This window comes from Leucopleurus acutus (assembly GCF_964270905.1).
Source record: "Leucopleurus acutus genome assembly, chromosome: 11".
NCBI lineage: Eukaryota > Metazoa > Chordata > Mammalia > Artiodactyla > Delphinidae > Leucopleurus > Leucopleurus acutus.
In genome coordinates, this window is record NC_139152.1 from 22,624,683 (window position 1) to 22,639,729 (window position 15,047).

Genomic DNA, 15,047 nt, shown 5'->3' on the forward strand with positions numbered 1-15,047 from the left:
AGATGCTAAAGCCAGCAAGTGAAGAGTTTGAGAAACGACTATTTACCTGTACTCAAAGTATCTCCCCAAAAGATACTTAAAGGGGAAAACAGTTACTACACAGTGGAGAAACCTGGCCGACACCCCTAACCGAGTAATCAGGGTTACTACCGCCAGTAACGGAAAACACAGATATCAGGTGCCTCTAGAGAAGGACACTTCATCACTTCTTTTGTATTCCTATAAAAATTCATAATCTGAACTTAGTCACAAGGAAACATCAGATAAACCCAAATTGAGGATTTTCTACAAAAATAAATAACCTATACTCCTCAAAAAGGTAAAGGTTTTGAAAGACAAATACAGACTAAGAAATTGTACCAGACGCAGGAAGATAAAAGAGACAGTTTAATGCAACATGTGATCATGAAGTGGACCCTAGACCAGAAAAAAACTTTTTCTTCTGGTTATAAGGGACGTTGGTGGAGTAACTAGTGAAATTTGATAACATCTGCAGGTTAAATAACAGTACTATATCAATGTTAATTTTGTGATTTGATAGTTTTACTAGTTACATAAGGAAATAAATAGAAACATTTAAGGGCCAAAGGGTCTCTATGTCTGCAACTTGCTCTCAAATGCTTCAGGAAAAAAAAATGTATATATACGTGTACATAGAGAGAAAGAATAAAAAGCAAACAGCGTAACGTGGTAACTAACATCTGAGGACCATTGGTGAAGACTATGCAGAATTCTCTGAACCATTTCTGCATCTTTTCTGTGAAACTGTTTCAAAATAAGATGCTAAATACACATAAACAGAAAGATCTTACAGCAGCCCCACTGCCAGCGCCCTCTCTCTCCTGGACACTATGATGGTCAATCTCCCTATTTCTGCTCTTGCCTCTGATTTTTCTCAAACAAAACAAAACAAAGCAGCCAGAGTGATCTCATTGTAACACGAATCAGCACCATCTGCTCAAGCTCTCCAATGCCTTTTCATTGCTCTCAGAATAAAAGCTATAGTCCAAACTGGGACCTGCGAGGCCACCCGCTCCAGTAGCCACACGAGGCAGGCTCGCAGCTGAGGGCCTCTGCGCTGGCTGTCCCCTCGACCTGGCACCCCCCCGCCACTGCCCCCCTGGTGACACGTCCATGGCTCCCTGCCTCGCCCTGGGTCTTTATCCTGACGCTACCTGTTCAGCAAGGACTTCCCGAGCCATGCTTTCTCAAATTCTCTCGCCCTCACTGGTTATCTCCCTTTCCTACTTAATTCTTGCTTCTTTACCCTCGTCATGTATATCTCACATACGATATATTTCACAAACGTATCTTGTCTGTCTCGTCTCCCCCACTAAGATGCAGGCTGCAGGAGGGCTAGTATTTTGTCTGTTTTGTCCACTGCTCTATCCCAGTGCCTAGAACAGAGAGTGGAGTGACGGAGGGGCTCAGGAGGCATGTGCTGAATGCATGAATGAATGAGACAAAAGCACTTCTAAATATCCTTAAGTTCTGTACTAGTTGGTAAAGATCCGCAAAGCCAAAGAAGAATTTTCACAGTTGAAATCCACATACTCACCAAGGGAAGAACAATTATCCTCCCCTGCCTCAAAGCTGCAAGCGTACGTGTGAGCAGGGACGTAAGCTGCAGACGTATTTAGAAATGGATCCCTAACGATGACGTTGTAAATGACACCTTGTCCACGGAGGGAGGAGAAAGAAACACTTGTCTTATCATCAGCTGTTAGGGTAACCACCTTGAAGCCAAAAATAATGCACGATTAGTGTTTAGATTAAAAAAAGCAAACCCCTTTTCTCCACACCCTCTCCAGCATTTATTGTTTGTAGATTTTTTGATGGTGGCCATTCTGACCAGTGTGAGGTGGTATCTCATTGCAGCTCTGATCTGCATTTCTCTAATAATTAGTGATGTTGAGCATCTTTTCATGTGCCTCTTGGCCATCAGCATGTCTTCCTGCACTGTTGGTGGGAAAGTAAATCGATACAGCTACTATGGAGAACAGTATGGAGGTTCCTTAAAAAACTAAAAACAGAACTAACTACCGTATGACCCAGCAATCCTACCACTGGACATATACACTGAGAAAACCATAATTCAAAGGACTAATGCACCCCAATGTTCATTGCAGCATTATTTACAATAGCCAGGACGTGGAGGCAACCTAAATGTCCATCAACAGATGAATGGATAAAGAAGATGTGGTACATATATACAATGGAATATTACTCAGCCATAAAAAGGAGTGAAATTGGGTCATTTGTAGAGATGTGGATGGACCTAGAATCTGTCATACAGAGTGAAGTAAGTCAGAAAGAGAAAAACAAATATCTCATATTAATGCACATATGTGGAATCTAGAAAAATGGTATAGATTATCTTATTTGTAAAGCAGAAATAGAGACACAGATGTAGAAAACAAACATATGGATACCAAGGGGGAAGGAGGGGCATGAATTGGGAGATTGGGATTGACATATATACACTACTGATACTGTGTATAAAATAGATAACTAATGAGAACCTACTGTATAGCACAGGGAACTCTACTCTATGCTCTGTGGTGACCTAAATGAGAAGGAAATCCAAACAAGAGGGGATATATGTATACGTATAGCTGATTCACTTTGCTGTAAAGTAGAAACCAACACAACATTGTAAAGCAACTATTCTCCAATAAAAATTAATTTTAAAAAAACCCCACAAGCTTTTCTATTACAACCCCACCTACATGTGCTATTAAATTCTAATATGAAAGTACAATTCTTGTTTAAAATATACACTAGCCCATTTGGCTTTTTTAAAACAATTTATTAAAGTATAGTCGATTTACAAAGTTGTGTTAATTTCTGCTGTACAGCAAAGTGATTCAGTTAAACATACATATATATATATTCTTTTTCATATTCTTTTCCACTATGGTTTATCACAGGATATTGAATATAGTTCCCTGTGCTATCCATCCTACATATAAATAGTTTACCAACCCATTAGACTTTGTCAAGATATTGTCCTGCACAGTCTGTATGTGTTGATGTGAAAAAGTTCTTACACAAAATGCGTCTAAAGATTTTGTATATGTTAACAATTTAAGTAAAATGTGATATAAATAAATGATTTAAGTAAAATGTGCTAGTTAGGACAAAGAAAAGAACTTTTGTCTCGTCTGCTAGACTGTAAATGACGTAAGGGCGGGAACCTTATTGATCCTGCTCACTAGTGTCCCTCAGTAATTAGCACAGAGTAAGCGTCCAACAAACGTGAGCGGTCACTGCGAGCTACAGAGCTGACGTAGGCCGTGTGGGTTAACGTCTCACAGAGAGCACCCACTTACCTTTGTCTAGCAGCCTCTGAAATAAGAAAAATCACATACAGCTGTGCTGCCCTGTAGCCCTTCACTTCAAAAATTCCCTTTTAAAGGTTGTTTGTTAAATAGGGGATAAATCTAATAGGAGAAACAAAGGCCCCACGTAGCCCTAATACACACATATGTTCCTACTAACAGAAGGGAGAAAACGAAATGTTAGGGTTTCAGGAGTAAAAAATTAGGAGCCTCTTAGAAAACTTCTACTGTTTAAATATAGTGCTTAGCCTTCAAAACTATGTTTTCTGGGGTTTCCCTGGTGGCGCAGTGGTTGAGAGTCCGCCTGCTGATGCAGGGGACACAGGTTCGTGCCCTGGTCCGGGAGGATCCCACATGCTGTGGAGCGGCTGGGCCTGTGAGCCATGGCCGCTGAGCCTGCGTGTCCGGAGCCTGTGCTCCGCAACAGGAGAGGCCACAACAGTGAGAGGCCCACATACTGCAAAAAAATATATATATGTGTGTTCTGGGCAAAGGATTGGTCAAGTCCAACAGAATGTTAAGAATAATACAATGAAAACGTTATACACCACACTTAGATTCAACAGCCGTTCTTGCTTCAGCGGATTTGCTTCTCTGTCCCTCCCTCCTGATCCTCCCCACCCCACATATATAGTTTTTGGCTGAACCATTTTAAAGTAAGTTACAGGAATCATGACATTTCACTTCTGAATACTTCAGCATGCATGTCCTAACACAGTGTTTCTCAGACGTAATAGCCTATGAATCACTGGGGAGCTTGTTAAAATTCGGATTCTGATTCTGCTGGTCAGAGGAGGTACCTGAGATTCTGCTTTTCTAAGAATCTCTCAGGTGATGCAGCGCTATGCATTCATCACCACACTTTGAATAGCAAGGTACTAAGTACAAGGATATTCTCCTATGTGCTCACAATACCTCAGCTCACCTAAGAAAATTAATAATTTCTTATTATCTAATACACGGTCCATATTCAAATTTTCCCAAATGTCTTTTATAGCTTTTCTCCCCCTTAACCAAGATCCAACCAAGTTTCATGTATGATGTTTATCTCCAATTTCTGCAATCCAGAATCATCTTTGAAAGATTAAGGAAGTTATTTTACAGATCACTCCACAATCTGAATTTATCAGATTGTGCTCAAGATGTCTAACTTGTACTTTGATCCTATGCATTTCTTGTAAACAGGGACTCCTATAAACAGGAACTCAAGTTAAACCTGTTTTGCTAGAATATTCCATAGGTTATGGCGATAAAGTCAGCCTACATTCACATGAGCACATAATGCAGGTTCACCTACTATCAGCAAAGCTAACTCTGACCACATGGATAAGGTAGAGACCATCGGATCACTCCACTCTGAGAGTAGTTTTCCCTTTGCAATAAGAATTAATCTGAGGGTGCTATTTAGGTATCCTGGGAATATCCTTCCCCCCAACACTCTTTCCACCTGGTGATCCTTGCCTGAATTATTTCACTGAGGGTCAGAAAATGGAGATTTTCTAATTCTATTATTCCTTCTACATTTACTAGCTGGCATTCTTCTGTAAAGCAGAACTTTCTCTTATCAACTGGGAGTGAATTACAGATCCTCCTTTTAAAAAGGCAGGGTAAATTCCTTCCCTTTATTAATTTTCAGAGTATAATTTTGTGTACGTTGCTCCAACGGTAGCAACTGAGCATTTTTCCTTTTTCTTTTTTTAGTATCAGTATGGACGTGTTTTTGTTTATTCAAGGCATAATCAATCATGTTCTCTTTGATGACTGAATTGTCCCAGAGATGGCCAGTGTGAGCCTCCTCAAACAGGCTCCAGGGACTTCCATGGTGGTCCAGTGGCTAAGACTTCGCCTTCCAATGCGGGGGATGCGGGTTCAATCCCTGGTCAGGGAGCTAAGATCCCACATGCCTCGCGGCCATAAAACCAAAACATAAAACAGAAGCAATATTGTAGCAAATTCAATAAAGACTTTAAAAATGGTCCACATCAAAAAAAATCCAAAGAAAACAAAGAACAACCAGAAAAAGCAGGCTCCAGGGTCTTCCTGACATGTCCTCATTAGTCGTTGAGGGTTTCCTTGAATTCTGGCACGCGATATTCTAGCTCTTAACCAAAAGTTAAGAAGTAAACTAAAAAGACTCTAAGAATTCTTACATTCTTCATAAGAATAAAAATGGTCTTCAAAATTTCCTATGTACAAAGGCAAACTTTGCCAATAGAGCTTCCTAATTGGTGAATAAGCACAATGAGTTTTCTTGTACAAGGCTCCCTCTTAGCATGGGGAAATGACATGCTAGGTGACACAGCAACAAAATCAGATCTTACTCTGCAACAGGCTGAGTGCCTAGGTTAATCACAGACACCCAGTTTCAATCGCTTCTTTCTATGTAATCTGATAATCTACAACCTTCTAGGAAGATCTTAGCAGTCTAGAAAAACTTTATCCACCAACCACTAGACTGACAGATGACCTTGTTTATTAGACCGATATCAGGCACCCTTTAAGACATAAAGATAAAATCCTGCCCTCCACAAAAATGATCTAGAGCATGAGTCTCAAATTTTAATTTGCATAGGCATCACCTGGGGATCATAAAGACAGATGTTGATTCCATAGCTCTGGGGTGGAGCCTAAGAGTCTGCAACTCTAACAAACTCCCAGATGATGCCAAGGCTGCTGGCCTGTCCCCACCCTTGGAGTCACAAGAGTTTTCAGGGGTTTCAAAAGCTCGAAGAAAACTTTTGCTGCAAGTTAGAAACTTTGCATTTGGGTTTAAATATTAAAGGTAACGTATATATCCTTAAACAGTTTCACATTATTTTTTCTCAAAATACTATAACCTTTAGACTTGCCAAATTTTTCTAATCTAATAATTATGGGAGTACATAGAAAATTACTACCCACTTCCATCCATAGCTCAAGATTACCAGTCATAGATGTGGCTGCAACTAAAATATAACACAATTTACATGCATCTCCTCAAAAGCCAACGTTACTTAGGGATATCACTAGCAATGACTCCCAAGGTGATAATGAAATAAAAGAGAAAAAGTGAGAATCCCAGAAAAACCAAGAAAACCGTTTAAAAGAAAAAAAAAAAGCTCCTGGTAGCTTCTCCCCTTCTCAACTCTTACAAAGGCATCACAGTCTGGCCACACAAATTATGAGAGTCAGATTTACCTTGAGAGCATTGGCCTGCACCTGAGGCACCTCGGCCATCCTCTGCAGGTGCCTTAGCAATGCCTCTTCAGTGAGGTCGTTCTCCGGCAAAAAATACTGATAGACGTCATACTGTAACCTCCACCTGGAGTCCTGGCCCGTCTTGACGTCACACGGCGGAGCATCGGCGCCTCTAAAGTCAACCAACAAAACTGAACATCAGTCTCTTGTGCTGCAAGTCTCATCTATAAAAAAGAACCAAAAGCTGGAACTTCAAACTTCTGCAACAACGGTTCCAAGTTTGGCACCACCAAGAAAGGAGAGGCAGTATGTACGGCTACATAACCACATGTATCAGTCAGGTTGAGTCAACTGCTCGCTTTGCTACTTGTTGGCTGTGTGTATGTGGGCAAGTCACTTAATCTCAACAACCCTTAGGGGGCCTTTCTGTAAAATAAGAACAGCAGCCCCTTCTTCATAAAATTAGGATTAAATGACAACACACAGCACTTAGCAGCACCATGGATGATACACAGGGAGCATTTCAAACGTTAGCTATCATTACTATTAAAGTAGAAACTAGGGCAGAATGTTAATTAAAATAATAAACTGCTTACAAAAAATGTGAGTGTTTCACGCCTCCAGAATGTTTTCTATATTTAAAACTCTTTACCAAAACTAAGATGTACTTCTAAGCTCATAATAAAGGCTCAACATCTGGCCCTTCCTAAGAATGAAGGGAAACAACATTAACTGTAAATGACAGCTCGAGTATTAGTAACAAAGCTTAAATTACTTCCATTCCAAAAAAAAAATTAAGCAATTCAATTTTGCTAAAGAGAAACTATGGATTTTGAGAGAATTTACTCAATCTACGCAACAGCGAGCAATGCACATCCTAAAAGGAGTTTTAGGAGTCGGGAGACAGACATACCTCGCATGACCTAGGTTTGCTGGAGCAAATTTGATAGTTGTTTCAAAGAAATTATACTCCAGGTAAATGTTGGAATCGATATCTAAATCAAACTCCAAATTACAACCACCAGGGATAGGATCTGGATGGAAAACAAGGAAGTTACTTAACATAGAATTCTTATATATTCAAACCACACTAGGAAAAACAGAACCCCACCCCTTATAAGAACTCCCAATATAGAAGTTAAATAGACAGCTTCTGGTTTTGTACTACCTCATGGACTAAGGGTAAAGTTAACTGAGGTTATGGGCTGTGGAACAGGGATTAGAAGACCTTTTCTGTAAAGGGCCAGATGGTAAATATTTTAGAGGCTTTTCAGACTCGATGGTCTCTGTGGCAACTACTCAACCCTTCTCCTGTGGCAGGAAAGCAGCCATAGATGATACGGAAGCGAATGGGCTGTGTTCTTTTGTTTTGTTTTTTTTTAAGTATCGGATTTTTAGTTGCTTTTCTTTTTTTTTTAAATATTTATTTATTTATTTGGCTGTGCCAGGTCTTAGTTGCAGCACATGGTATATTAGTTGCCGCATGCAGGATCTAGTTCCCTGACCAGGGATAGAACCTGGGCCCCCTGCATTGGGAGCACAGAGTCTTAACCACTGGACCACCAGGGAAGTCCCTGGGCTATGTTCTAATAAGACTTTATGTACAAAACAGGCAACAAGCTGGATTTGTCTTGCGCTCTAGAGTTTGCCAACCTCTGCACTAGAGTTAAAAAGGTCAGAAGTGGCAAAGATTCTTAAGCTGGTGTCCAAGAGTGGGTTTCAGGGGCTCCATGAACACCTTGAAATTGTATGCCAAAGGTTGAATGTGTGCCTTTCCTACATAGAGAAGTTTTTATTAGATTTTAGTATATACAGAAGAAGGGTGTCCACTTTTCACGTGACTCTTTCAACAGGGAGGAAGATGGTGTCATCCTCATTGCTGGAAGTCTTTGTGTATATATAAAAGAGTAAAAATTTTAAAATCTCAAGAACCCAAGACCACGTATTAGAATAGCATATGTATAATTAAACAGAAAATAAATTTGGGGTATTTAAGTTACATTAATAATGTGGTTAAAACAGCTCTTCTTTTCTTATTAGAAATCCTATTCATAACCTTTAAGCAAGACAACACTTAAAGAAGTCACTTGACATTAGTTCAATTCCATGCAAAGAACTGTATACAGCAGACTCAAGTGGAGAAGCTAAGAACAAGGTAAACCAATTTAAAGGTTTTTAAGATCTCAACTTCATACACTCATCCAATCATTCCCAGAGCTGGTTCTTAGTTTCCATAAACTGCTGGAACTCTGCAGATTTGGAATGGAGATACCCAGTGTGCACTGTTTCAATTTCTGTGGAATCTTTCTCAGAATTCTATGCCCTTCTTTCACACTCTCCTTTCCCTGCATTTACAAATATTTACCACACCTGAGAAAAGCATGTGCATTGTAACTGACACTCCACTGTTCATAAATTTTTTTGTGCACTGACCCTGAGGGAACCTTGAAATCTATCATTTTTCAATCAGGTAATTACCCTTTTGCTACATAACACTGTCTTTCTTCAACTCCAATCACTTTTTGGCTTCTACCTCCTTTACTAGTTATTGCAACCTCTCCTTCCCTTTACTACCAAACTTTAAAAGAATGTAAATTTCCTCACCTCACCTTCACTCCTCAATCACTGTAATCTAGTTTTCACCCTCATTGTGCCACTGAAATGACTCTCATTAAAGGCCACCACTGACTCTGGGTTGTGCTATCATATAGACACTTTCAGTCACTCTCTTGATCTCTCTGCAAAGTACTATTTACCACTCCTTACTTAACGCAGGATGTCCAGGCTCTCCTCTTACCTTCCTGTCTACTCCTTAGTCTTACAATTATTCTTCAGCAGTTAGCATCCCCCAGAAACAGTCTGGCACGTGGTAGGCACTAGGAAGTTATCTGCTATTATTTTTCCCCCCTAAATCTCTAAGTTCATGCCTGGACAATCTCACTCACTTCCATGGCTTTTACTAACAACTATTCAGTTGGATATCTAACCTCACACCTCCACTCCAGGCCCTTATTTTAAACTGCCTACTATACATTTCCATCCAGATGTCCTATAAGGGTCTCAGATTCAATGTGTCCCAAACTGAAGTCACCATCTACCTCATCCCAACCCCCTGAAACATCCAGCACCACAAAAATCCTATCTCCATGCCTATTTTGCATCACCACCTCCCAGCTGCCCAAATGGGAAGCCCATGCTCCCCACTTTTACAATCCATAACCACTGGTCGTTGTGTCTTGTCAATTCTACCTTCTGAATATCTCAACCCAGCTCCTCCTCTCCAGCCCCCGCTAGGGGCCTTTGTTCGCATCTTCGTTTCTCACTATGAGTCCTGAAAGCTGTGCTGTCTTGACTCTGCTATGCCCTCTCCAACCCACTCCTCACACTGCTTCTAGAGTTAACTTTCTAAGAGATGAAATGTATCAGATCATTCCTCTGCTTAAAAACTCGCGATGGGGCTTCCCTGGTGGCGCAGTGGTTGAGAGTCCGCCTGCCGATGCAGGGGACACGGGTTCGTGCCCCGGTCCGGGAAGATTCCACATGCCGCGGAGCGGCTGCGCCCGTGAGCCATGGCCTGCGCGTCCGGAGCCTGTGCTCCGCGACGGGAGAGGCCACAACAACAGTGAGAGGCCCGCGTACTGCAAAAAAAAAAAAAAAAACACCAAAAAAAACTCACTATGTTCCTCAGCATAGAGGGCAAACCTCACATTGTACACCAGGCCCTTCACACCCTGGCTCCAGCCACACCCACTGTTCACCATCCTCCAAACACCCCATTCTTCTTCCACGTCTTCCTCGGCCTCCGATAACCAACTAATGTGTGAAGGACCATGCCTTGTCTTTCTGTTACAGCTTCTCCAAGGGCCCCTTAAATGTTTTCCAAATGAATAAATGTGTTCTCCTATTCCCCACCTGGGCTTTCAGTCATCATGCTAATTCTCTGACTCCCCTGCTGTTAATACCTTTCTGACTCAAGGTATTGTACTTATAATAAACACTTTTAATAGGATTATAGTTTTCCCTAAATTTTCACACACAAGTCCCGCATTCTGGAGAGTAACGGGGAGTCGACAATAGAAAGGTTACCGCTTTCCGAGTAGGAGAGTGGAATGGCCACATTTTGGACAGGCTCAGGGTCTGAAGTCTCCAACTGCCAAGTGCATATACTCTGCTCTGGTCTAAGAATGAAAACCAGTCCTTTGTCAGTGCCTGTTGCCGAGGCATTGGGAAGGAGAGTCTGCAATAAGGAAAGAAGAGTCATCATGAACCGGGAGTTGAGCAGAGTGCTTAAATTTTGGAGTGGATCTAGTGTGCATGCCCTACTTCAAAGCTTCTCAAAGCAAAAAGGAATAAAAACAGATCTTCCTTAGATGATTAAAGAATTCTTTTCACCTCTGTGCGCACGTGACCACACACACATGTGAAGGAACTCTTTAAAATATACGTCTTTGATCAGGAATAGCAGATACACAGAAAAATCCCCAAGCTTTTCAATCCTCTCAGTTAGGATCTACTATGTCAAGTACTAAGACCACTGGGTTAAGGACTACTGTGTGAATGACAAAAATAAAACAATTTAGAAATGAGTCTGATGTCCTTTATTCAAGGGAGAACAACCCATGGACTGGGGGAGGACAGTGCCTCACTAGCTGTGGAGTCCTGTTCCCAAGGGATGTGGGGCATGAACTCGTTTTTTAGAGCATTAGAAGGGCATGCTTGGCTAGGTCAGGATTTCCATAAAAGTCGAGAGGGTCCTGTTTTCTAGGCTAAGCTGAGCTGGAAGACTGTGGTCAGTGTAAGTTAGGTTTCCTTGACAGGGGTTCCCTGTAAGTGCAGGCTGACGTAGGTTTAGATTTGTGACATGGACCAAGCCATTGGGACAGCCTCCATTTGTGGTCCCGATATACAAATTAACTTGACCACTACCAAGACAAAAATATAAGCTCTGCCCCCAAAGAGTTCAGTTCTTGGAAAGCTTTTTTAAAAAACCGAGTTGTAATTAACATATTATAAATTACACATGAAGTATACTAACGGTAGGTTTTGGTAAATGTAGGCACCTTTGACACCATCACCACAACCAAGACAGTGAACACACAGATCACCTTCTTTGTGCCCTGTTCTAACCCTTCCTCACACCCCAGCCACTCTCCCATCCCCTGCCCCCATCTGCCGGGAAAGCTTTTTGAATAACAAAGTACTAAGTTAAGAGGTAGTAGATTCAGAGTGTTTTCTTAAAGCTAAGGAAATAGAAAGAAAAAAGTGCCAGATGGGTTTCAATTTGACAAGCGTAAAAGAGAATGACCCAAATACTAAGTGAGGAACTATAGGGTCAGCAGTTTCAAAGAACTAACTGCTGGGCTTCCCTGGTGGTGCAGTGGTTGAGAGTCCACCTGCCGATGCAGGGGACACAGGTTTGTGCCCCGGTCCAGGAGGATCCCACATGTCGCGGAGAGGCTGGGCCCGTGAGCCATGGCCGCTAAGCCTGCACGTCCGGAGCCTGTGCTCCGCAACAGGAGAGGCCACAACAGCGAGAGGCCCGGGTACCGCAAAACAAACAAACAAACAAACAACAAAAAAAAACTAACTGCCAAGATGACCCAGAAACTCCAAAGTGCCACACTTCATCAGGAAGTTACAACAGAAAGTTCTCTTCACAGACTCACTTCTAGAGCTATGTGCAGTTCTGGTTATCATCTTCTCAGCAGCATAAATACAGTGAGAACTAAAGGCAGTCCAAGAAAGGAACACGATTATAATTAAGGATAACTAAGATCCTTTCTGCATGAAAACCGAGGCCCAAGATGCTGTTCATCCAGGCCATTTTTGTCACGTTAGCAATGCTGGCCTCCCTTTATCTAACCTCAGTTTCCTCAAATGTAAAAATAGGCATTAGAACTACTTGGTTGAACTGTTACGAGAATTAAATTAACTACGTGGAAAACCAAATGCAAGGGTTCCTAACTAGGAGCCCCAGAGGCCCAGTGAGTTTCCAGAGGTCCCCTTGAAATTATACAGATGTAGTCATACATTTTGCCAGGTAGAGAGTCCTGAGATTTCAGCAAATTCCAAGTCTATGGCCCCAGGAGCTTAAGGATCACTGGCCTAGCACACAGTGGGCATGCAATAAATAGAAATGCCTTTTTTCTCCATCCTTTCTGTTCCTTCAAATGTTGTCTTTGCTATGATATTATTAAGAAGGAAATTATCTCTGTGCCATTTTACTATGTATCCTATGTAAGGGCCTGAATAGAAAGTTTCCATTTGAATTTAGTGCCAGAAAAAAACTTCGCTTCCCCTCAAGAACTGGCATGTTTCTTCCTTCTAAGAAAGCTATGAAATTTAACATGCTTTGATCTCTGCTCTGGCTGCAAAGAACTCAGGCAAATCAATATATGGGTCATAAAAACAAAACAAAACATATATACATACATATATATATATATATGGGTCATAGACACTGTTATCTCTTCAATTAACATAACTTACTCCTTCCTCTTTTCCTTGATCAAACCCTTCCATTTCTAGTCTATTAGATCACCACACACAACTTCAAAACCTTCATGGCAGAGACAGGAAAGCAGGAACAAAAAATACCAAACACTTAGTTTGAAAGATACTGTGACCAATGCCCATAAGATATATAGGAATTGGACTAAGACAGCTCTGTTTAGCAAATACCACAATATCAGAATATATGTGGTAATATAATTACCACAATATTAGCAGGTAGGCTTAGGACACATAAAAACGCAGCACAACTTTATACAGAGTGAAATTCATTTATTTGTCTAGGGGGTCATATAGACTAAATATAAATAGATTTGTAAAAGGTTAACATAAATGACAGAGCCTTAATAGCTTAAGCTGACCCAGGACATTTGAAAAACTTCCCAGAGCTGAGGTTGAGGTTCAGGGGTGTAGTGATGATCTCTGTAACAGGGTCCTAAACGCTGCTGGAAGCAAAGCACTGCACTGGTTAAAACTGAGTGTTAGGATTCTTTTGTTTCCATGAGACTCCAAAGAATAACGCTGATCCTACAGGAGTCTTAATAAACTTCAACACTAAATGGCTGAATGACAAAGCAAACCCATTAAAATGTACTCTCAGGTAAAAATCACTGAGGACACACTAGGGTAAGAAAAAGAAAAGGTGGGAAGCATGAGGAAAGCTTAACTGCAGACAGGAGACATTTGGTACAAGCCACCCTCCCCCAAACTCAGGAGCATCACCCCTCTTTAGGTCAGAGGTCACCACTCAAGAAAGGCCTGTGATACTCACCTCTTAGCCAGTCTAAACCACTAACTTGACAGGACCCAATCTTGATTATTTTTTAAAAAAAATTTAAGACATACACTTCTCCACAAATTTATCACCCTTTGTTAAGATGGTATAGGGGCCCCAAATTCTATCCACCTCTTTGAATTACTCATTACTGCGTTCTCCCACGTATACGCACATTGTACGTGTAAATAAACTCTTTTTTTTCCCCTCCTGTTAAAAAAAGAAAAAAAATTTAAGACATAAAGTGGCATCAAATTCTAATGCTCGGGACTTCCCTGGTAGCTCAGTGGTTAAGAATCCGCCTGCCAATGCAGGGGACATGGGTTCGATCCCTGGTCCAGGAAGATCCCACATGCCACGGAGCAACTAAGCCCGTGCACCACAACTATTGAGCCTGTGCTCTAGAGCCTGTGAGCCACAATTACTGACCCACACGCCGCAGCTATTGAAGCCCGTGTGCCTAGAGCCCGTGCTCCACAGTAAGAGAAGCCACTGCAATGAGAAGCCCACGCGCAGCAACGAAGACCCAATGCAGCCAAAAAAAACCCAACAATGTGTCTTTAAAAAAAAAAAAAACTCTACCGCTCATGCTAAATACAAGACCCCAAAATGTGGAAATGACTTTTATGGAAGTAACTCTTTGTACTTACCTCAGAAAAAGAAACTGTTGTATTCTGATACTGTGAATGTATTTGGAAAATAAGAAAAGTGACATTGCTAGAAATATGACGCAAAATAGCTTCCTCTGGAGAGGGCTTCTTGAGCTCCAAGTATCTAAATCTCCCCACAGAAAATTCAAGAAGACCTACAAGGAGAGAAACGTTTCATTGTAACACATCTCTAACAGCGATTTGTACAAACTGCATACTTAAACACAAATGCATGGCTAATTTAATCCTCAGAAAAACCCGTTGAGATAAATATTATTATTACTGCTCCTATTTCACTGATGAGAACAATGAAGCTCAAAGGGGTGAAGCTGCCCGCCCAGGGTGCCTCAGCTACAAAGGGTGGAACTGAGAACCTAAGGGGAAGAAAGGTATTTCAAAAGATGTGAAAAATAGGCCGTTCAAGGTGCCTGGCTCCCAGAGCCCAGGAAGATCCCCCTTCTGGTACCAGCAATAACAACTCTATTCAGAAGAGAGTCCCTGAATTTAAGGATTAACAACCCTGATGAGTTACTAACAATCGTAAATGCACTGGTACTAAAGATTATTACAACCCAGTGAATTCTGAAGTCAGCC

General features: G+C 41.3%; 1 protein-coding gene across 2 annotated transcripts in view; it reads right to left on the reverse strand.

Annotated features, from left to right (window-relative positions):
- The window catches only part of TM7SF3 (transmembrane 7 superfamily member 3), a 37,441-nt gene that overhangs the window by 13,003 nt on the left and 9,391 nt on the right, over nt 1–15,047 (reverse strand). For both annotated transcript variants that reach the window (XM_082849646.1, XM_082849647.1), the window contains exons 2-6: nt 14,454–14,608; nt 10,605–10,755; nt 7,432–7,552; nt 6,519–6,690; nt 1,559–1,736 (exon numbers count right to left, since the gene is read on the reverse strand). In XM_082849646.1, the coding sequence (XP_082705772.1) occupies nt 1,559–1,736; nt 6,519–6,690; nt 7,432–7,552; nt 10,605–10,755; nt 14,454–14,608 (777 nt within the window). The remainder of the gene's footprint in view (nt 1–1,558; nt 1,737–6,518; nt 6,691–7,431; nt 7,553–10,604; nt 10,756–14,453; nt 14,609–15,047) is intronic.